The sequence below is a fragment of the Propithecus coquereli genome, unplaced genomic scaffold (genome assembly GCF_000956105.1).
Source record: "Propithecus coquereli isolate 6110/MARCELLA unplaced genomic scaffold, Pcoq_1.0 Scaffold299, whole genome shotgun sequence".
NCBI classification, from domain to species: Eukaryota; Metazoa; Chordata; class Mammalia; order Primates; family Indriidae; genus Propithecus; species Propithecus coquereli.
In genome coordinates, this window is record NW_012148607.1 from 1,118,834 (window position 1) to 1,141,423 (window position 22,590).

The 22,590-nt window shown below is 53.6% G+C and overlaps 2 protein-coding genes across 4 annotated transcripts in view; both read left to right on the forward strand.

Moving 5' to 3' along the window:
- Nucleotides 1-12,229, forward strand: part of MKNK1 (MAP kinase interacting serine/threonine kinase 1) — a 48,071-nt gene extending 35,842 nt beyond the window's left edge. For 2 of the 3 annotated variants that reach the window (XM_012649046.1, XM_012649048.1), the window contains 6 exons: nucleotides 2,333-2,388; nucleotides 5,695-5,790; nucleotides 7,390-7,584; nucleotides 8,258-8,422; nucleotides 9,641-9,684; nucleotides 10,948-12,229. In XM_012649046.1, coding sequence (XP_012504500.1) covers nucleotides 2,333-2,388; nucleotides 5,695-5,790; nucleotides 7,390-7,584; nucleotides 8,258-8,422; nucleotides 9,641-9,684; nucleotides 10,948-11,182 — 791 coding nt within the window. In that variant the 3' untranslated portion in view covers nucleotides 11,183-12,229. The remainder of the gene's footprint in view (nucleotides 1-2,332; nucleotides 2,389-5,694; nucleotides 5,791-7,389; nucleotides 7,585-8,257; nucleotides 8,423-9,640; nucleotides 9,685-10,947) is intronic. The other variant, XM_012649047.1, reaches the window with a different exon arrangement.
- A 6,191-nt stretch (nucleotides 12,230-18,420) lies between these two features.
- Nucleotides 18,421-21,312, forward strand: KNCN (kinocilin). The gene is made up of 3 exons (XM_012648917.1): nucleotides 18,421-18,571; nucleotides 20,278-20,352; nucleotides 21,233-21,312. Exons 1-3 carry the CDS (start codon nucleotides 18,421-18,423, stop codon nucleotides 21,310-21,312), a joined length of 306 nt encoding a protein of 101 aa, XP_012504371.1.
- Nucleotides 21,313-22,590: the final 1,278 nt, after the last annotated feature.

Consider the following 22,590-nt stretch of genomic DNA (forward strand, 5'->3'; position numbering starts at 1 on the left):
CTCCCTCAGTAGTTGTGCCTGCCCCACGTGAGAACTGAGAGAGAATGATGTCATCCACAGTGGCTAACACGTGGATAGCACTTGTTAGGGGCTAGGCACTATTCTAAGCCTTTTATAGGTACGAATTCATTTACATACTCGTGTGTGTAAGCGTAGATGGAGCATGGTTCCTGGCACAGAGTAGTTCTTCAACAAATGTTATTTCCTCCATCCTCATCCCCCACTAGGCAGAAAGCATTTTTATTCCTAATATTAATATTAAACCTCTTACTAAAGCATTCTGCCTACTGGGGCAGGGTGGGGGGAGCAAATAGTTTGTGACTTAGGTCTACTCCCATTGTGGATATTGTCAGCAACACTAGTGCGTGCTCAGGACCAATCGCAGGCATGCGGCTCACACATCCCACTCTGGGCCAGCATCCAGTGCGAACTGGCATGGCTGCGCGGGGGGGTTCAGGTTCATCAACCCACCTCCCTTCCTCCAGTGGCTGAAAGAGATCTGTGCACTGACAGTGCCCATGCTGGGGCCCTGACTCACGCCTAGGATGGAAAATCCTGGAAGGGGGAGTCTGTCCCTTCCACAGCATGATGAATAGCAGCAGTTCTGTTTCTGAAAGCTGGGATGCATGTAGGTAACACCTGCCTGACAAAGATTTACAACTGCTCCCCAAGCTGCCTCTATAGATTGCAAAACTGGGTCACGCTTTTTACAAGATCCATACCTTGGAGGGGGTGGTAAAGGCGGTTTTATTTTTTATTTATTTATTTATTTATTTACAAGAATACACTAAAGGGAACAGAGGCTGGTGGTGTCTGAGGGGGTCTGAAGTGCTTGTTAACATCTAGCTGGCCGGCTGCCCATGTGACTAGAAGTTGGAGGGGATGAAAAACGATTTCCAGCTGAACTTGGCTGTTTTCTAAATAACTTCACCACTGGGAAGATGAATTGGGCAAGAATGGGTCAGGCCTGAAACAAGTTCCATACTTTTAAATACTGGACACACTGCAGCTTAACCTCTGGGAAATGAACCGGAGCGGCTCGACGGCCGGTGTGCTCACACAGCAGACCCATTATTACCGCCGGGCTCTCTGAGTGCTCAGGCTGCGGGCCAACTGGGCCACGGGCACCTATTTGGAGAGTAAGGCTCCGTGCGCGCTTCGTGATCCTTCTGTGGGAGCACTTGCTGTAATGGAAAATATCTTTCACTTTTAGTATGGCGAGCTGCAGCCCGACTCAATTTGTGCAGCCTGGACTGAGTTGCTCTGGGTTCTCATTCAATTAGGTGACTGATGAAGTTACTTAGCTTGCTGGAGCTCAGGTTTTTCCTCTCTAGTGAGGTGCCTCAGGTGGGCGGGGCTGGGCCTTTGCCGTCCAGTAGGGAATTGGAGGGCCGCAGGACAAGGTGATCATCGAGGGAGTTCTCGGGAAGAAGAGTCTGCTTCTCCTCATCACCTAGGAACCCTCTGCAGCTTTGCAGTACTTCCAAGCCGTAGCTGTGTGACTCTGGCTCAGCCTCCCAGCTCCTTTGTCTCTGTGCTGTGCATGCTGCGGAAAGAAAGGGAGGTTTCTGTGTCCTCCACCATGGCCCCTCTGACTTGGTTCTTTGTCCCTTTCTTTGGTTGGAAGAAGGTTCTCCCCCAGCTGCCCTCCTGGCCAGCTCAGCAGGTTAAAAGCTCACCCCTCTTGGGCTAGGCTGCTATTTCCAGTCTCCTTCAGGATGCCTGGCCAAAATGCAGGGGAGTTATCTCTTAAGAACAGCACCCTCGAGCCAAAGCAGGCCTTGCTCCACTGCTGGCAGGGCTGCCTGGGGCGTACAGAGCAGGGGAAGAGGCAATCGGACAGGCTTTGGGAGATCTGGTAACTAACACTGGCTCCTCTGAACATTTAAGGAGTTGCACTAAAGAAATTTTTTAATTGGCCACACAAGAAGAAATGAGGTAGAGCAGTGTAAGCCCCCCGAGATGCTCTTAAACAAGGCACTAATTATTTCTGCATTGCTGTCCCAAGCATTGCCATCTGCAGGGCTCTCTGCTGTGCTTTGCATTAGGCTTTCTTATTCTTGGTGGTCACTGCAGTGCCGAAAGATAGGCTGGCTGGGATTCATTTAGCTCTTCTTATCCCTACCAGACTTCTAAAGCCTCTGCTTCAAAAGAACTTGCTTTTGGTTTGTGTCTCTGGTTACTTCTGCCTCCTGCAGCTCGTTGATTTTTTAATGTACCATAATTGGGAATTAATCTGCGAACAACAGCATTTGGAAAAAATTAATTGTGTGTGGAATGTTTGATAATTATGTGCATATGTTAACCATTTCTTTGCTCTTTGTCATTTCAGGCATTGCTCATCGTGATCTGAAGCCAGAAAATATATTGTGTGAATCTCCAGAAAAGGTACTTAGGGCCCGATCTGAGACGTTACAGTTTATACTGATCTAGGAAGCCACCCTTGCTTTCCATATAGATTGTTAGCCATGCTCATGGCCTCGGGTACCAACTTGAACTGATGAGAATATTATAATACCTAATATGGAATGTTTCTATGATCCGAGTGTCATTAATCCTTGTCCCATCTATGCTCTTCATCATCAGTGTGATTGGCTTAAGTCAGAGTTTGTATTAATAGAATGTGAGATCCACACAAAATTAATATTTTCTAGTCCAGTGCATCTACCTTTGGAGCAGTTGATGTGAGTCATAAACAACTCAATCTTATATGGCACAGATCTCTACCTATAAATGGTATTTGTGTTATGGTGTATACCAGATGGTGTCCACCACTGGAAGTAATAATTAGGAACAAGTTCTTGAAAAGGACTTCTGTTTCCATTTTTATTTCCAAAGGTGCCCATTAAAAAGAAAACATTTATGCTTAGTGTTGAACAAATTCAACCTATTTTAAACGTTGCCTTAACTCAATCTACTAGTAACTAGAAGTATTTGCAATTCCGTTAGTGTATGACCCTGACAAATTCTGTGTTTATAGGAGGGATTTAGGTCCAAGTGGTATTGGGACCCATGTTCACAACTCTGCATGTGTGTACACATGTGTGTAAGCAAGAGCATGCGTGTCTTGGTCTGGATGAAGCCATGGCTCATAAATAAGGGGTGCTTGTGAGTGAATATGTGAATCCACCTACTACTCACACTCTTTTCTGGGGAATAATAATGGATTAGCTCAAATAAGATCATATGACTTCCTGTCACTCGTCTGGCATAGACCTTTATAATTTATCATTATTACTAATAATTACATTTAACATGTCTTGAGTGCTTGTATTATGTCAGGCACTTATTTAGTAATCTAAAGATATTGTGTGAAGTAGATACTATTATTATTTTCATTTCATGGATGAGGACACTGAAGCTCAGAGGTTAAGAAATTTGTACAGAGTCACTTAGCTGGTAAGTAAAAGAGCCTAGATTTCCATAGGTGCTCTCAACCACCTGTTACTGCCTCTGGTGTATAATGTGCTTTCGTGGCCTTTGTTTCACTTGATCTTCATGGTACAAGTTTGTTAATCCCTTTTTATGGTTGGAAAAACTAAAATTAAGAGAGACTAAGTGTCAAAGGGCATTATCAAGAAAGTAAAAAGATGTCCTACAGAATGGGAGAAAATATTTGCAGATCATACAACTGAGAAGGGTTTAATATCCAAAATATATAAGGGACTCCTAAAATTCAACAACAAAAAGACAACCCAATTAAAAAAATTGACAAAGGATTGAACAGACATTTTCTCCAAAGAAAATACACAAATGGCCAAAAAGCACATAAAAAGATGTTAAACATCCTTAGTCATTAGAGCAATGCAAATCAAAACCACAGTGAGATACTACTTCATACCTACTAAGATGGCCATAATTTTAAAAATGGAAAAATAACAAATGTTGGTGAGGATATGGAGAAATTGGAACCCTAATACATTGCTGGTGACAATGTAAAATGATACAGTCACTGTGGAAAACAGTCTGGCAGTTCCTCAAAAGGCTAAACACAGAATTACTATATGACCCAACAATTCCACTCCTAGGTATGTACCCAAAGAATTGAAAACAGAGACTCAAACAGATACTTGTCCACTAATATTCATTATAGCATTATTGACAATAGACAAAAGGTAGAAACAACCCAAGTGGCCATCAACAGATGAAATAAATAAAATGTGATACCCGCATACAATAAAATATTATTCAGCCATGAAACAGGGTGACATTTTGATACATGCTACAACATGGATGAACCTTAAAAGCATGCTAAGTGAAATAAGACAGACATACAAGGACAAATATTATATGGTTCCACTTATGTAAAATACCTGGAGTAGGCAAATGAATAAAGACAAAGTAGACTAGAGGCACTTGGGACCAGGGAGAAGAAGAATGGGAAGTTACTACTTAATGAACATAGAGTTTCTGACTGGAGTGATGGAAGAGTTTTAGAAACAGATAGTGGTAATATAATAGTTACTTAATGGCAATGACTTTTAAGTGCATGTTTTTCATATACAATTAAATATGGCTAAAATGGGCTGGGTGCGGTGGTGCATACCTGTAGGTCCAGCTACTCAGGAGGATGAGGCAGGAGGATCACAGTGAGCTACGATCATGCCACTGCACTCCAACCTGGGAGACAGAGTCTCTTTAAAAAAAAAAAATACTAAATAGGCATGTTTTGTATTTTATTACAATGAAAAAGAAAGGGGCCAAATGAAAAAGAAAAGAAGAAAAAGGGAGGGAGGGAATGAAGGAAGGAAGGAGAGAAGCTGAGGGACTTGCTGAGGCTTCCCAGCAGTAAATGGGTGAACTGGGACTCACAGAACCAGCATTTCAGCTCGCTCTGTGCTGCTTCCACCATGGAGGACGCTCTCACGTGTGCGCCCAAACCGCCCTCCTGGTTGGCTCCAGAGACAAGTCACCCTGTCTGGGTCTCAGGTGCAGCATCCAGTTCTGGTGGGGTTGGCCGCTGTGTCAATGCCGCCTAGAGGGACCAACCATCCCAGTTTTCCAAGGACTGAGGGCTCTCCTGGAATGCAGGGCTTTCAGTGCTTAAACTGAAAGAGTCCCAAGCAAGCACACCAGGATGCGTCGGTCACCCTCAGCCACTAAGGTGGCCAAGGGTTTTGCTCCAAGCTCCTTTGCCCTCCACTGAGTGGGCTGTGAGGAGTCTGTCTCTCAGGAATGCATGTGAACTCTTCTAGCTCCCGTGTTGCAGCCCACACCAGTGTTTGTGGGCAAGATTCCATACTTACGTTATGCTAAGTTCACGACAATCCAAACCGTATAGTTGCCCATTTTTCTCTTAGTTGGGAAATAAGAGAGTATGGGAAAGAGGACACCTTGGAAAAAGTCCTCTAGGGACTTCTCGTTAACAAAGGAGAGTGAATATGACCTGATAGATAAAGCCAGCTGCAGTGTGACAGTCACGTCGGGTTCCTCATGCCTGTAGTTCTTTTTGGTTTTTAAATAGGGTCTTGCTCTTCACTGGGACTGCAGGTGTGTGCTACCGCATCTGGCTAAATTTTTTATGTTTTGTAGAGACAGGGTCTCACTGTGTTGCCCAGTCTGGTCTCTAACTCCTGGGCTCAGGCGATCTTACCACCTCTGCCTCTCAAACTGCTGGGATGAGAGGCATGAGCCACTGCGCCAGCCCCTGTAGTTTCTTATACCTGTGACCTTGGCTTCTGTTTTCCTTTTTAGGTGTCTCCGGTGAAAATCTGTGACTTTGACTTGGGCAGTGGGGTGAAACTGAACAACTCCTGTACCCCCATAACCACACCAGAGCTCACCACCCCGGTATGTGTGGTTGGGTACCCTGTGCCACTTCCTTCTGGGCTCCTGTGCATTTGGAGTGCCCCCTGAGCCAAAGCTGGGGAGTCCAGAACAGAGGGCGAAGGAAGGGAAGCCGTGGTATTGAGTGGATCCCTCGTATCGAGTGGATCTATAGCACTTGCCACTGCCCAAGTTGTCATTTGGCTCATGGGCTCTGGACTCTGTATTACAGCTCCCAAGCCTGCCCCTGCCCCTTAGTTGCTAATGAAAGTGACATTAGGACTTTTAGTTTGGGATGGGTCCTCTCTGCTGATGAAGAGACAAATCGTAACTATAAGCACAAGCTAAGCCTTGACTCCTGACCCAGGTGAAAACAGACTCGACTCCCAGCCCCGTCCTTTTGCGTATGAGCTTGTGGATAGTTCCGTAAAGCCCCATCCCCATTGTGACGGAGGATGGGGGGCTCTCCTCCCCCACTGTGAAAAGGATAGTCTCTCTCTAGCGGGAAGTGTGAGGTCCCAGGCAACGTACAGGTGGGATCCCCAGGCCAGGTCATCCTGTTGCTTCTCTGACTTCACATTTCATGCCCAGATAGTGCTGCTGCTACCTCTTCCTAAGACATCTCTTGTACATACTTGATATACTATAATTATTATTATTCTTTTGAGATTTGCATGTTTCACAAGTAAATTCTCCTAATAATCCTTTTTAAGACATGCCTTTAAATGTGCCTATATTGTGTCTTATTCTAAGCAACATTATTAGGAATGTTTCTGTGTTAGCTTCTAACATGCTGGGCTACCTTGGTCTCAAAGTCATTAACCCTAATTGCTAATAACAAGGAAAATATCCTTTCTGAGAACACTTAACCTTCCAATCAAATTCATTTGGGAGAGTTGTTTCTTGGTGAGCCTGACATAATCAGGAGGCAGTGAAAAGAATGTGTTTTGTTCTCACCAGCAGTTTTCCGCAGAAGAGGGGAGGGAGGAATCCTGGGTTCTGGCCCTAGGTCTGCCACTGATGTGCTCAAACAGTCCCTATCCCTTTCCAGGTCCTACCTTTGCTACCTGTAAACAGGAGGGGTGGGAAGATCGGATCTGTTCGAACAGCTCTTCTAGCTTTGATGGTCTCTTAATTCTAAATTCTTGCTCATCCTTGCTGTGAGCTGGCAGGAGAGCTGGGCAGGATTCACTTTAGGAAATCCTTGCTGTGTGGAATTGGATCTCCACAGATCTCCCTCCCAGAGCCATATTCCTGGTACATTTAAGTACCTGTGCATGAAGTATCTGTTTCCGGAGAGCTGGGGCAGGGACAGATTCCTGGAGCTTTTTGGCCAAAGGCCTGCTGGAGAAGGACCTGCAAACATAAGGCTGCTTGGAGCTGGTCGTGTGGATCATGGGGGATGATGGGGCTCAGTTGACAAATGCTGGCTTGGCCCAGCTTCTCCGAGTGCCTTGGTGGCATCTGGTGAGCTCTCTGGCTGGCCTTGCTGATGACTTCCTGCTCTGTACCCCACCCCTCCATCGTCTCGCTGCAGTCCCAGCATAGTCTGCCCTCTGCCATGCCCTCCCGGTGACTGAGCCTCTCTCTCTGCCATCTCTCCTGCCAACCCCGGCCCCACAGTGTGGCTCTGCAGAGTACATGGCCCCCGAGGTGGTGGAGGTCTTCACGGACCAGGCCACTTTCTATGACAAGCGCTGTGACCTATGGAGCCTGGGCGTGGTTCTCTACATCATGCTGAGCGGCTACCCCCCGTTTGTCGGTCACTGCGGGGCCGACTGTGGCTGGGACCGGGGCGAGGTCTGCAGGGTGTGCCAGGTGAGTGCGGCCCCAGAGGCTGCTGCATAGGCCCTGCAGGAGGTCCGTGTGGTTGATGCAGCAGGACTGGCTGGGAGGGTGTTCCTGATCTGGAAGGGGCTTTATATTGCCCCCTCCCCTTCTGTCAGGGCAGCCACAGGGTAAAATAAAGATAATCAGGCACTCGGCCCAGCCAGGAGTTCAGGGAGGATTGTTAGAGAAGGTCATACCTGAACTGACTCTTAAAGGATAAGTGTTGCCCAGGGAAGAGGGGCGAGAAATACAAGTAGAAGGCACAGGCAGAGACAGGGGCGCGTGAAACAGCCCATGTGCACAGGGAGGAAGTGTGGTGTGTAAGGCGGCTGATGGTGGCGGTGAGGCCTCAGAGGGTCACAGAGGGCCCTCCAGGAAGGGCAAGGAGTGTGGGCTTTGTTCTGCGGGCGACGTTCCCACTCATCACCATCCAGTCCCCCAGGCAACACAGCCCTCCCGGCCTGCCACGGGCATTCTGTAGAGTTTGATGATTTAAGGGAGAGTGAGGCTGCGGGAAGGGGCCCTGGCTGTGGCATCCCAAGCCATGAGCCGCAGCTGTAGTTACAGCTGAGGTTGATTGAAGCCGGGTGATCAGATCAGTGACAGGCACATCCTGCCCATCCCTGGCCATGCAGCCTCAAGACCAATCTTCTTTACCTAGAACAAGCTGTTTGAGAGCATCCAGGAAGGCAAGTATGAGTTTCCGGACAAGGACTGGGCGCACATCTCCAGCGAGGCCAAAGACCTCATCTGCAGGCTCCTGGTGCGAGATGCCAAGCAGAGACTCAGCGCTGCCCAGGTCCTGCAGCACCCGTGGGTGCAGGGGGTGAGTGACCCCAGGTCTGCAGCATAGCCACGAGGAAGCACTCATACCAGCGAGTGCTAAACGCCAGCCAGGCGGCTGACCTCAGCTGCAGGGAGGTCCTACAGCAGCTCCCGTCCCTGTGCGTGGGTGGTGAACTGAATCCTCCCTTCGCCCAGGCTGAGCCACCTTATAGGCCATGGCCTTGGCTCTAACCGTGGCCACAGACTAACCCCCAACAGAGCCCTCGGGGGGATTTGGCACATGCATGCCAGCATTGGAAGAGCACCCAGCCCAGGAAGCAGCCTGGTGTCATCATTTGAGGCCCGCAGCACCACCCTCTTACACAAAAGCATCATTAGCTGAGAGCACCTGGAAGCAAGCATGGCATTGCGCTGTGGCTGTGATGAGGACGCATGGTTTCTCCTCACAGCCTCGGCTCAGCTGACCTGGAAGCCAAATGGTAGTGGTTTTCCCGGTGCTAAGGATCCAAATCTTCACTAGAAAATATTTTTTAAAATCCTCCTTGGTTAGTCACAATACCTGACCTCTTTCTCTCCAAGGGATCTGCCAGACTCCTTGGTGACTTGCTGTGTATCCTTGGTCTGCCAGGCCCTTGCCGGGCTCAGTGGCCCTGCCGGTGGAAGGAGGCAAGCATTGCCAGCCCACGTTACAGACAGGGACCTGATCCAAGAGTGTCCCAGGCTAGTTCCCAGGCACCCAAGTGCGCACACCTACTACACACCAGACACTGGCAGTGCAGGGACGAGCGAGACCCAGACCCTGTCACCATGCTCTAGTGGAGAGAGGTAGATAAGGGAGTAAGTTACAGGACAGTGCAATAAATGCTTATTAAAAGGGAGGTCTGTAGGGTGTGCCAGGTGAGTGCGGCCCCAGGGGCACAAAGGGACCAGGATCTACCTCTGCTCAAGTGGGTAGGGAGGTGGCAGGGAAGGCAGAATGCTTCCCAGGGGAAGTGACCCTTGGGGTGGGTCTTAGAAGAAGACTGGGACTCTGCTGAGCAAAAGGGGAGAGGGGCTCTCCATGCACATTGGGGGTCTTCAGATTGTACCTTTCTTGCTGTCTGCTTAGAAGGCCTGACCCTGCAGGCAAGCATAGCCACGTCCCTGTCCTGGGCCCAGAGCCTACAGTAACCCACCCACTCTGTGCTGGTCTGGCGGGGGGGCAGCCCTTAGAAGGAGGGAGCCGCGCTCACCCACACATCTGTCCTTCCCATTCTAGCAAGCTCCAGAAAGGGGACTCCCCACGCCGCAAGTCCTCCAGAGGTAAATGCTCACCCCAGCACCCTTCTCTCCTTGGCTTTGACTGTCCCTCAGGCTCTCAGCTAGGATGGGGGTGGAGATGAGGGACAAGGAGCCACCCCTAGGCACAGGTAGCCTTCCTTCTCCCTGCTTCCTCTCCTTGCTCCCTTTCCCTCTGCTCTAGATCTCTCTCTCTCTTTTGTTCCTCCACCTAGATTGCTTCCTCTGCCCTCCAGCACCTTTAAGGCCCCTCCTTGCACTGTTTGTCTACCCACTTGATTTGTAACTGGAAGTCACCACTTACAGCCCAAAGACAGACCAACCAAGGCTTCCCGTGCGCTGGCAGGTGGAGAAGCAGCAGGAGTGGGGCACCGTAAGGCAGTGGGACCAGTCATCACACACTCTACTAGACAGACAGTAATCATGGCCACTGTGTACTAAATTCTTGCCACATGTCAAGATGTGGTGTTAGGGGCTTTGCATATGTTATGTCCCTATCATCCCTATTTCATAGATGAGAAAACTGAGGGAGAGAGAGAGCAGGTTAACTTGCTTGGGGCCACACAGTAGCCCTGGCTGTGGACTCCAAAGCCTTCCAACAGCTGGACTACGTTCCCAGTGAGCACTGCCCTGTTGCCACAGGGCAAGGGCTAAGCGGTATGGGAAACCCCTCCGGAACCAGCCCTGTGGCTGGTTTTTAGGGGCTACACAGGGAAGTCTCACACCTCCGTAGTCTCGGGTTGTGGCTAGGAATGCTGTTGCCCAGTGTGGGTTCCTACCTGATTCTCCAGAGCTGCCCCCAGATGCTTGGAGGCACCAAACCTCAGACCCCACGTAGGAGATTTATGCAGCACACCCGAAGCGTTTGTTACACGCCAACCTTGAGCTGGGTTCTGGGGACACAGGCATAACTGGCACAGGCCCTGCTCTGGGAGCTCTGCCTTGATGGGGGAGAGGGAGAGACGGGTGAGTTTCGCGTGCCACAGCCCTTCCTCTGGTCGAGCTGTGTGCAGAGTTGTGGGAGCTCAGAGGAGGGTGTTCTGAGCAGAAGGGCGCGTTTGCCCCGACTGTCAAGTCCAGGGACCACACTTGGAGCTAAAGGCTGTTCTCGCCTCAGTCGAGCAAGATTTCAAACCCAGGCAAGAACTGCTTTGGAGAGAGCCTGTGCAGGCGCAGGGCAATCTGGTGGGCACGTAGAACCGCGGCAGCGAGCGGGAGTGCCAGCAGCTGGCCTGGCTGACCCTGAGCCCTGCCTCCCTCTTTCTGTGCCTTCCCCGGCCCCTGTAGGAACAGCAGCACAATGGACCTGACGTTGTTCGCTGCGGAGGCCATCGCCCTTAACCGCCAGCTGTCACAGCACGAGGAGAACGCACTGGCAGAGGAGCCAGAGGCACTGGCTGAGGGCCTCTGCTCCATGAAGCTTTCTCCTCCCTCCAAGTCTCGCCTGGCCCGCCGGCGGGCCCTGGCCCAGGCAGGCCGCAGTGGAGATGAGGGACCGTGCCCGACACCCGCAGCATTCTGAGCCACTCTGGTCACACCTCGTAGACTCCAGGCCTATCCATTCATGGCCCCTGTGGAAACCTGTGTGGCCAAAGTTGGCAGAAAGGCAGTGGGGCCTGCACTGTGGCTCCATCAGGCCTTTTCTCTACAAAGGCCCTGAGGTTCCCACTCAACCCCCTATTTCCCCAGGGTCCTGGAGGTAAAAGCTTTTTCCTAAGGGGTTGTCTTTGAAAAGGAAAGCAATCACTTGTCACTTTGCATAATCGCCTGTGGCGGGAACATCTCTTTGCTGGGCTCCACCTGCTCACCCGCCTGCGGATACGGATCCAGCTCTCACCGCTGGGAGGCGCTGGGGCTGCAGCCTTCAGGGAGCCAGCTTCCAGAAGCCAGGAGCATCCGTTGACAGCATCCGTTGACAGCGGCCTCTTCCCTCTCTGCACTATCACCCTCCTCTGGTCGTCCTCCCACCTTCCTCTGTCCTCCGCATGTCCTCTTTGCCTGTCCTCTCCCTTGGCTGAGCAAAGCCATCCCCTCAATTCAGGGCAGGGCAGGAGCCTTCCTCGTTCAGGAAGCCAGATCAGTCTTCCAGTGTGTAGCACAGAGAAGCACATAATCTTTCTTCGCCGTGACCGAAATGTGCTCCTCATTTATCATCCTCTTCTTCGTTCGTGATTGCTGCTAAAGTCCGTATGTCATTTTTATAAAGTTTATTTTGAACCAGGCTCTTCCAGCAAAGGTGGGACTTAAAACTCCCACCGCAAGCCCGCGGACTTCCCAGAGCACGTAACGGCTTGCTCTTCTTTCAGGAATGTCCACGCGTTTAGGTTTTCATGAGCTGTTCCCTGTCATTCTAACTGGTTTCGAGCTGTTACTGTGAGGAGCAACTTAGGGACAGTGGAGACAGTGTTGGTGTCAAGTCTTGCATGGAGGGCGGCGCAGGACTGGGCAGTTCGATGGAGCCCTGCGCCAGAGGCCAAGCCAGGTTAGAGCAGCCCCAGACTGCATGAAGGTACAGCCCCCGTCACAAGAGCTGAGCTATTGATTGACATAAAGAAAATAGATTTGCACATGTCAGACGTTTATACAACACAAGGATGGTTTTATACATTGTGCTTGTTTTAATAAAACTTAAATTCTAACTGTGGCCTACTCGGGTGGTCCATCCTTTACCTGCAGAGCTGAGAAGGAGGCAGGCCTTCTGCACGGGGGCCGAGTCCAGCCAGGTGGGGAGAAGGTGCCCCTTGTCAGGACCCCTAAATAGAAAACCACATTTGGTCTGCACAACAAGGTGAAGGAGATACTGCTTTTCTTTTTTAAGTAAGGAAATGAAATTCCTTTATCAGTCACTTCTGTGCCAGGACCCCAGAGGTGAGTAAGAAACGGCCTCTGCTTTTTGGAGACCCCCACCGAGCAGTAGAAGTGGTGTCAGCTGTAATACGGTGACACAAGCAGACTTCAAAACGTGCTTTAATAGATGTCCCTTTACCCATTCAGCCACAAGCAGGGGAACAAATTTACCCTGTGTCTAAAGCATTACTAAGCCTTTATTGAGAGCCTGTTGTGTGCCCGGGACTATGCTGTCCTGCCAGAGTTGGCAAGAAAGAAAAGTGGTGCCTCCCAGCCACGGCCCTTGTGTATGCAAAGGACCTTCGTGTCTGTTGTCCCATGTAATCCCCAGTGCCATACTGGAGAGGGCTGGGCTGGAAAGGACCTTTATAAGTTCCCAAGGAGGTGGCAAGAGGGAGGTGAGTGTCAGGGCAGTAGACTGCGTGCCGATGACAGCTGTTTCCCTTGGGAGAGCAGAGAGGGAGATGGGCTTAGGGGCTCTTCGCTGTCCTACACCATGGATGCCTCCACATTAATGATGACGTACCATTTTTTGACAGTGTTCCCTTTGCAGTAACCCTGACCATCCTCACATCCTTTCTTCCGCCAGGGCAGAGGGGGTGGTGGTCGGCTGGAAAAACAGACCTGCAGAATCTGAGCTTCTTGGCCCAAAGTCACCTAGCCTCTGGGGATCCAGGGTGTGAGATGAGTTCTGCCCTGGACTCCAGCCCCAGCCTGGTCAGTCTTTCCCCAGGGCCCAACAGTAGTGTAACTTCAAGGGGCTTCCTGGGTTAGGCACTGTCCTCCCTACAGCCCTGGCCCACACCCTGTCCTGCTGCAGCTCCCCCGTGTGTTGGCTCCAGTGTGTTGTGCCCTCTCCCAGCCACCTGCCCGCTCTGGTCATCCTCCACAGCTCTGCTGAAATGCCACTGTACCTACTCTGGTTTTGCTGGCATTGTTGCACACTTACTGAGTAACAGGTACTTTCTAAGAAGTTTACAGGCATTAGCATTTAATTCTCACAGCAGTCCTGTGAGGTGGGTACTATTATTTTACCCCACTTAACATGAAAAACCAAGCAGAGAAAGGAAGAATAGTGTGCCCAGGGCTGTACAGCTAGGAATGGCGGAACTGGAATTCCTTCCAGAGAGGCCTGGGCCCCAGAGTCCTGCTGCCTGTGTTCAAATCCCAGCTCTGCCACTTACTAGCTTTGGACCTTGGGCAAATTACTTAATCTCTGAGAGTCTCTGTTTCTTCAGGTGTAAACGGGGGTGACAGTGCTTACCTCATGGTACTGTGCGAAAGTTCCAAATTAACAAACGTAGTGTTGCGAGCAGTTCCAGGCACGTGTAAGTGCTCCACAAATGTTAGTTATCGCATTTTAGCTATACAACAGTCCCCTTATGCATGGTTTCGGTTACCTGCCGCCAACCGCCCTCCGAAGGTAGATGAGTACAGCACAGTAAGATATTTTGAGAGACTACAGTCACATAACTTTTATTACAGTATATTGTTATAATCTATTTTAGTTAATCTCTTACTGTGCCTAATTTATAAGTTAAACTTTCTCATAGGTGTGTATGTACAGAAAATTGCATAGTATTTATATAAAGGGTTCAGTACCATCTGCAGTTTCAGACATCCACTGGGGTCTTGGAATGTACCCCCCTGTGTAAGGGGGGACTACTGCGTTTTACTGTTGTCTCGAAGGGCAGAATTATTCAACTCACGGTCCCCCCTCCCCCTTCCCTGGCTCAGGGAGCCCTGTGTAGAAGTGCTGTGTAGTGTGCAGATGGATCTGGGCCTTTCCAGCTGAGCCAAGCCTTTGGCCCTCTATGGGATCCTCCTGTTGGGGGGCTGCCCTACTCCTCTGGGCTGGAGTCCCTGTCCCAGAGGGGCAGCTGTGGCACCAGGGGAGGAGCCTGAGGTTGGGACCGGGGGCCCTGGGTTTGAGTCCTGCCTCTGCCACTATTCACCAGGTGACCTTGGAAAGTCCTGGCTTGGCTGGGCAGAGGCAGATACGCTAGATGCTTTGCGGGAGGCTCTGAGACCTGCTGGGTGAAAGCCAGTTCCCAAGCGCTAGGGCTCACACTTGGGCTGGGCCTTAGAAAGAGAGAGCTGGTCCCAGTCAGGTGGGGTGTCTCAGACTTCAGGCCTCTTTCATCAAATCCAGTTAGGAGGTCTTGGCCCCAGTCCCAGTCCTGGTTCAGGCAGACCCTGAGGACCCCTGTCTGATGACTTCTGGGCACAGAGATCACACAGTCTTTGCCCCTCTGTGTGTCTACCTGCCGGAGCGCTGGGGCCCCTCCTCCCTCCTGGCCAACTGCCCCTTGTCAGACCCAGCTCCACAAACAGCAGTGCCTTGGTCCCATGCCAACTGCTCCAGCTGCTTCAGGTCTGGAGGGGGCTGAGGAGCAAGGTCCCCCCAAGGCTGGCACTCCTGTTGCCATGGTAGCAGTTGCCTTGGAAGCGTTTCCCTGACTTCAGCTTCTGAACAGTCCAAGAAAGCTGCCTGTCCCCCGGGGGATTGGAGAATTAATCACGGTCTTTTCCAGTGTTCCTACCCCTCAAGGAAAAGAAACAGAACCAAACCAAGCTGGGGCCTTCTCACCTACCCTTCCTCCCCACCCCCCACGCCGTACTTGGACTTGGTGCTCTGAGAAGGAAAGAGAACAGGCAGACACCCTGCAGCCCTCGCCTCACCAGGAGACACAGAGGAGAGATTTTGTGATGGAACCCAGCAATGTGTCCCTGGCCTCGCCACACCTGAGCACTGCGGTCTTCAGGAGGGCCCAGGCTTAGGCGAGGAGGCGCCGATGCTTGTGAGGGGTTGGGGATGGGTGGGGGGGCTCTGGTGCCTGGAGCATCCATCTCAGTGAGGCCCCCAGAGAGAGGTTCCTTAACTCATTCACCTCTTACTGCAAGCACATCACCCAAGGGCAGGCACGCACTCTCTTTTGCAGAGACGATATGGCTGCATTGAGGAAAGCATAGGTAAGCCGCCCTCTCTACTTTTGTAATCCGTGAAGGAGCCTTTACTGATGCTCCTGGTCACAAGGGAAAGCTGCAGGCCTTGACTCTTTGAACACAATGTCTCCCGTTCAGGGCGGGGTTGCCCATCCCTTCTGCCTCAAATAAGACACTTGAAATTCAGGGGCAGAGATATGCTTCAGGACTTCCCAGCTGGGCAGGGCCCTGGGCACGTAGGTTCCTTCGAGGACTCTGGGACAACTCCTGTACCTCCCTGTCTTGGTTTCCCCATCTGTTCTATAAAGGAGCTGGGACGGCTCTCTGGCTCTGTGATCTTGCAACTGATAATGGCTTAATGTGTCTCTCCATATTTCCTCCCCTGAGGGATTGACGATGTCAAAGAAAAGTTTTGCTTTAGAGTTTAGTCTCCAGTTTGGGGAGGTTAGAGTGTTTTCTGGAATCTAAAACAGTGCCCTGCCTCCCTGACTCCAGCCTCAGCCAGCCCCTCCCCATCACCAGGTGAGGGAAGTCCGCTCAGCGGGGTGGAGTGGCCCAAGTGCCACAGCACGGGGTGGGAGACACACCCCAGGAGCTCTGCCATGCTGATGGGGTGCCTTAGACCACAAGAGGAGCCAGCCCAGGCCTCGCCCAGCCCAGAGTTACACAAACCAACCCTGAATGGGGAAGCGGGGGTGGGGGCATAGTGGAGGGTGCTCAGGTCCCCGAAGCTCGACCTCTCAGGAACACATTTTCATGGACAATTATTTTGGCAGCTCCTTCTAAAACTAGTCAGTGGGGGATCAATTACATGTGACAGAGACATGGCTGTCATTTGGAGCCTAATTAGAAGAATAATCAGACTTCATCCTGGCAGGAGGCACAGGGGATGTTGGCAGCAGCACTACGGCTGGGGAATGTCCTGTTCCAGGGGCTTCCTCTTTATGGGGACCAAGAACATGACCTGAGGGCCTATCCGTGCTCTGCGGTCACCCCTCCTCTCTAGAGGAGGGCCTCACCCAGGCCTCTCTCCAGCTTCCTGGCAGTGAAGATGAAGCTCCACTCAGCTGACCCTGGGGACTTCTTCGGCCCCGCTCCACACCCAAGGACTCTTGTCAGAGACAGAGCTTCCCTCATGCCCACAGCCCTCCTCTTTGCCGACCCAAGGTGGTTGTGCAGGTCCAAGCCCTCTCCCTGAACTCCGTGCTCATGTCAAGAAGCCTAGCCCCGGTCCCTGCTGGCCATGGCATTCTGTGGCGCTCACTCCCAGAACCTGGAGGGGTTCCCAGTCTCCAGAGGACACAGAACAAGGACAGCTAGTGGGCACTTCATTGTGGGGCCATGGGAACAGGAGCAGGGTGGTCAGTAAGGGCCTCACAGAGTTGGGGCTGGCCAGGCAGGGTACGAGTGGATGAGGAGGTGTTTTCCAGACAGCAGGGAGGGCAGGAAAGGAGAGGAGAGGGCCGAGGGGCAGGGCAGCTGTGGAGGCAGGTGGAGGCAGGAGGCCGTGGGCCTGGCTGCATGGGACTGCACGTGGTGGGAGAGAGGCCAGTGGCTTCAGTGATAGGACTCTGAGCAGGGTGATGGGACCCTCAGAACTGTGCCCAGGTGCAGGGCCAGGCCAGGGCCATATTCTGGGATTGGAGAGACCCTGATCCATAAAGGGCCAAAGAATGCAATTAATGACGAAGGCTGGAACTGGGCACCAGGGGCAGGGCTCTGGGCTGGGCTGGGTTGGGTTTCCACTGCCCAGACTCGGTTTGGTGGATCCTGTAAGTAGGTCAGACACGCTAGGTAGAGGTGCTCACTCCAGGAGGTCAGAAGGTGCCAACCAGGCCCCAACTTCCTGCCTCTGCCTCCTGGCCCCCCAGCCCCTGACAATTCCTCTGCCCGGCCCTCGTCTCCGGTGTTTCCTCCTGCCCATACCCACCACCGCCACCGCTCCTCCCTGTCAGTCACGGCCGGGGACCCCAGGGCAGCCAGCAGGTTCACCCTCTCATTCCACTGGCAACGAAAAGGGGGTGGGTACCAAGCCCACCTGAGGAGAAAGGGGTCCCCTGAGAACAGACTAGGAGCCCTCAGCCCTTCCTGGGAGCCCAAATGTGGACAGGATGGGGGGGCAAAGCAGGGGCGGAGAGTGGACTTGGAGGGACACCTCTCACTCCCCTCTTCCTGCCCCGGCCACACTTCCTGTCTCGAGCTGCATCCAAGTCTCCATCTCTGCAACTATCAGTGAGGCCCCAGGGGCACCTCAGGCCGAAGGGCAGAGGACAGCACAGGGACCCCGCAGTGTGCGTCCGGGAGGCTCTTCACATCCCTGGCTTCTGAGCCCCGTGTGAAGCCACCAGTTCATTCTCCCCCCTCAAGAACCAACAGTGGAACCTGGCTGACTGCCTACTGGGCCTCCGGGACCCAGGCAGCGGCTCGCATTGCAGCCTCATAAATAACTCAGCACCTGCCTCCTGCCACACCTCTGAGGAACCCTGTCCCCTGGACCAACTCCCCCCGGCCCCACCTCTCATGCTTTAGGCTTCCATAGGCCGAGGCTCAGCGGCAACTGAGCAGGCTCCAGGCAGCTGGGCAGGATGTCCTGGGCAGGGGGGCTTGGGCTCTCCTGGGGGGAGGCAGGCAGGGGAGGATCCCATGTGGATCCCTAGAGCTCTGGCAGCTGGAGCGAGAATGTGTCCAGGCAGGGGTCCCAGGAGTGGCCTCCAGCTTCAAAGGCCTTTAGGGGAGGAAGAGTAAGTGGGGGTGACCTGGTGGAGATCCCAGGTCCAGGCGGGGCTGGGAGAGCTGTGGATAGGACCGCAGACTACTACAAGGGTTCCCAGCCCAGAGCCCTACTGCCCAGAAACTCCCACCCTGAAGGTGGAGCTCCAACGAGGAGACATCCGAGAGGACAGAGACCTCCGGGACATTTCGGGGACAGCCCTCACCAGCTGGAGGCCCTGCCCTGGGTAGGCCTGCATGGACATCCCCGGCAGCAGCAGAGACCTTCGCTGCCTGCAGCTGGCCTGTGTGGCCCTCGGCCTGGTGGCCGGCAGCATCATCATCGGCGTCTCCATATCCAAGGCTGCAGCTGCCGTGGGCGGCGTCTTCATCGGTGCTGCTGGGCTGGGTGAGCAGGTGCCCGGCGGGCTGGGGTGGGGGGACTCTGGGGAGAGGAGCAGGGGCAGGGTCCCGTGAAGGAGAAATGGAGGGAAGGGCTGGGGGGATGGAAGCTGGAGGCCTGAGCGGCAGCCTCAGGAGCACCGGGAGGGGGCAGGGACTGGAGGGAGGCTGTCTGTCACACTCCTTTCTGGCTGTTCCCCTCTGCCCTCCTGGGCTCTTGGGTTTGTGGTGGGATTCCTCAGCCTGTCGGAGGTGGGGCGGGGGCGATGGGGCAGGAGTTCCAGAGGATCCTCTCTGAGCCCAGACAGGCTGCAACTCAGACGGTTTCCTCTTCTTTCCTGATTTGTCTCCACCGCAGCCCTGTCTGTGTGTCTGTCTGGGCCAGGCCCACCAATATCCCTGCAGTGATGCCAAGTGCCATTCCCCACCCACCAGCCCTGAGCCAAAAGCAGAACCAGAAGCACCGGACAGGGGGCTCTGGTCACCTGCACCAGCAGATGCTGGCAGACACTTGGTCTGGGGGTGACGTGGCGGTGAGCAGGGCAGGACTCGCTCTACTGCCCACCCCCTCCCCAGATCTGGGTGGGGAGGGGCTGAGATGCTCCCAGTCCGCCTGAGGGGCCCTAGGAAGGGTGGGACGAGGGAGAGTTGGGGGTGGTGGCCTCTCGGCCCATTTCCAGCAACCTGCTCTCTACCGGGGCAGGGTGGAGCCAGGGGCCTGGCACTCCACTCCCCTTCCCCAGATAGACGCTGCCCCCCAGCCCGGGCTGCGTGTCGGGGCGTGCCAGGGTGTGCCCCATGCACACACCCACAGGCTCACGTTTACACACACAGTTCCAGTCCTGCACACTGTGCCCTCCCATGCACACCCATATCCCTGCACAAACCAACCCCCAGGCTCACAGCCCAGCCACACTCACCAGGCCCCCTCCCCATCACAGAACCCCCATGCATCTCTCTTCTCAGGGATCCTCATCTTGGCCTACCCCTTTCTGAAGGCTCGGTTCAACCTGGACCACATCCTGCCTGCCATAGGTGAGTCCTCCCCCCGCCCCAGCAGACTCCTCTGCCAAGGGTTGTGAGAGACCCTTTCTGTGTAAGTCCGTGACCCACTGTGCGGCTGGGTCGAGCCCACCAGCCCACGTGTGAGACTGCTGCTGGCTGGCTGTGTCAGAGTCGCCGTGTGTTGTGCGGGCGTTGCCATGACTGCAATGTAGCAGAATCCAGCCTGCTGCATGCTGCAAAGGTGCCTGAACCAGCTCAGAGAACCTAGAGTGTCCACCTCTCTTAAGAGATTTTCCCTCTCCCCTGAAGCCTCCAACATCTCCAGATAACTCCCTCTTCATCCCTGAGCCCCATAAAGACCCTCCATCTCCCTTAAGACCTTACAAACTCTGCACAGCTCCCAGCCTCATCTCAGCTTTCCACACACAGACTCCCATCTCCATCAATCCTGCGGGGCTTTGCATGTCCCCAGTTCTCCCCAGGGCCCCCACCTCCCTAAAAAGTCTGCCATCTTCTCCTTCAAGGGCCCATTTCTTCTGTCCCTCCCCAAATCAGCGCAGATCATGTGAGAGACCTAAAGGAATGCAGCAGAATAAAGACAGCAGGAGGGATGGAGATTAGACAGCAGGAAGGACTTCTCTTTTCAAGATGGGCTTGATTTGGGAATGGCTTATTAACCAGGGAGCTTGGGGTGGTCTCATCCTACAGGGAGCCTAAGAATCCACCCCCATCCAGGGCCAGACCAGGGGGAAGGAAGATCCAGCACCAACGGCAATAAAGACGGTAAGTTCCAGAAATTCCAGAGTCCCTCTTTCAGTTTCCCTCTCTGACTGTGTGGGGCCCAGCGAGCAGCCCTGCGGGGCATGCAGACGGGTCTCCCCCAACACGGAGCCAGTGTCGTTGGGTAGTTCTTCATGGGTTCCGTCAACCCTTCTTGCTCCAAGCTGAACTGATCACCTCTTGTTTGTCCTCAGGGCTTCTGAATCATGCCCAGCAGGACACTGGGACAGGGGACCTCATTGCCCCCTCTGCCTCCCCTAGGTCCCATGCCCCAGTTTATCCTCCCACTCCCCTCTCCCATGTGGAATCCAACTCTCTGAGCTGGTGCCCGAAGTTGGGCATCTCCTTGTCCCCCTATCCCCACACACTGAAAGGCAGGAGTTTCTCGAAGATGGCCCCAGCCCAGTGTCTGCCACCAGTGGTAGGACGCCTAACACTCAGCAAAATGTCCCATTCCAGACACTGTTCCAAGCACTTTACATACATTAACTCATTTAAGTCTCACGACAACCATACGAGGGAGGTATTACAATGAGCTGCATTTTATGTATGGGGCAGCCGAGGCACAAGGCGATTAGGTGGCATGCTGGAGGTCACACAGCGAGGCAGTGGGAGAGCCAGCAGGCAGCTCCAGAGCCCTGCCGCTCCCCCCAGCCCCTGCTGCTGCCCTCTTGAGGAGCCATCCTGACCATGCTGCCTCTCTGAACTGGGCTAAAACTGCCCCTGGGACGTCCATCGCTCCTCATTCTGTCCCAGCCCAGCCCAGCCCAGCCCTGGGGTCACTGGGCACTCTGACCTCAGGTTCCTTTAGGTTCCTCTGACCCTGACAGCTCTGTGGGGACCTGTTTGCTCAGGCAGCCTTTGTCCCTGATCTCTCCCCCAGGAGCCCGCAGTGGCCTGTCCACCGTGAGCAGGACCCTGGAGAAGCTGAAGCCCGGGGGCCGAGGGGCTGAGGAGTCCTGAGGGCTGCCCCTGCCCTCCCTCCCTCCTGCTGCTGCCCCTGTCTCAGAGCCCTCCTGGCTCAGAAGACCCAAACCAAAGACGAACCAGGCCCTGGAGCCGCCACAGCTGCACTCACCCGGCCAAGGCTCTTCGGAATGGGTGCCACTGGCACGGGTGGGGTCTGGAGCAGGTGTCACCAGAACCGCCCCACAAGGGCTCCCTTGTTGCAGCTCTTAACCTGGCCTTACCTTTGCACTGCGGCTCAGCTTCGTTCCCTCTTCCATCTACTGACTGGTTTCTCTGGAATTTAGGGCCCAGGGCCCTGACTACGACCAGGGTACCCCAGCGCTGTGCTTCATCCTGGCTACGGAAGTGGACCACGGGCCCACAGGAACCGCAGACGGGGACTCTGGGCCTGGCCCTGGGGCTCTAGAGCTCACCAGCCAGATAGAGGGGCTGGGCCACCTTTTCAGAACATCAAAATCTCCTGGGCAGTTCCTCAGGGACAGGCTCTGAGCAGCAGTGAAGCAGACAGGGGAACCTGAGGGATTCCTGGTCCCCAGAGGAGAGAGACTCACAGAGAGACAGACAGCCTGGCCTGGGAGTCAGAGGAGGCGACTTCCAAGCTGAGCCCTGGGACTCTTGGTGTCTAAGTCCCCCACGCAAGGCCTCCAGCCCTCCCTCTTCCCCCATCGTCTCACTGCCCCCTGAACCAGCGAAACATTCCTGCGAACAAGCCTTGGGGCTCAAGAGGGCCGCCCCGCTCCTCTCTGCCTGTCACACCTCCCCACCTTTATAGGTGGAAAATCCCCTCACCACATGCTCTCCTCACCCTCCTCCACTGGCCTCTTGCTTGACGCCCTCTCCAGGCAGGTTTGGTCTTTTCTCACAGAACCATATTAAGCCCACGTAAACACACTGAATGTTGCCCCTTTTCCAGTCCCCAGCACCAGGCAAGGCACACAGTAGGTGCTTAATAAGTGTTAATGGCTTAAATTTAATGTAAAAGCAATTCCCCAGGCTTTCCCTGGAGAGCCACTTCAGAGCCCCACCTACCCACAAGGTTTGGGGCGAGGAGGCCCCGTATGTGTACAGAAAGCAGTGCTCCTCCCTCCACGCCTGCACCCTCCAGGCGTAGCAGAGTTGTTTGACCTCTACAGAGACACCCACTCTATGTGGCCTCTGTCCTGGTTTGGTGAGCAGAAAGCAAACTAGAAATAGTCTCATTCTTTCAGGATCAATGCTGATGACACCTCCTCTTGGAAGCCTCCCTGACTTCACTGTGCTCCCAAAGCCCCA

Bases quoted from the DNA above. Each gene is read 5' to 3' on its own strand.
- KNCN (XM_012648917.1), top strand. From the start codon at position 18,421: ATGGACATCCCCGGCAGCAGCAGAGACCTTCGCTGCCTGCAGCTGGCC. The intron at 18,572-20,277 runs GTGAGCAGGTGC...CTCATCCTACAG, and splicing joins CATCGGTGCTGCTGGGCTGG to GGAGCCTAAGAATCCACCCC. The intron at 20,353-21,232 runs GTAAGTTCCAGA...TCTCTCCCCCAG, and splicing joins CACCAACGGCAATAAAGACG to GAGCCCGCAGTGGCCTGTCC.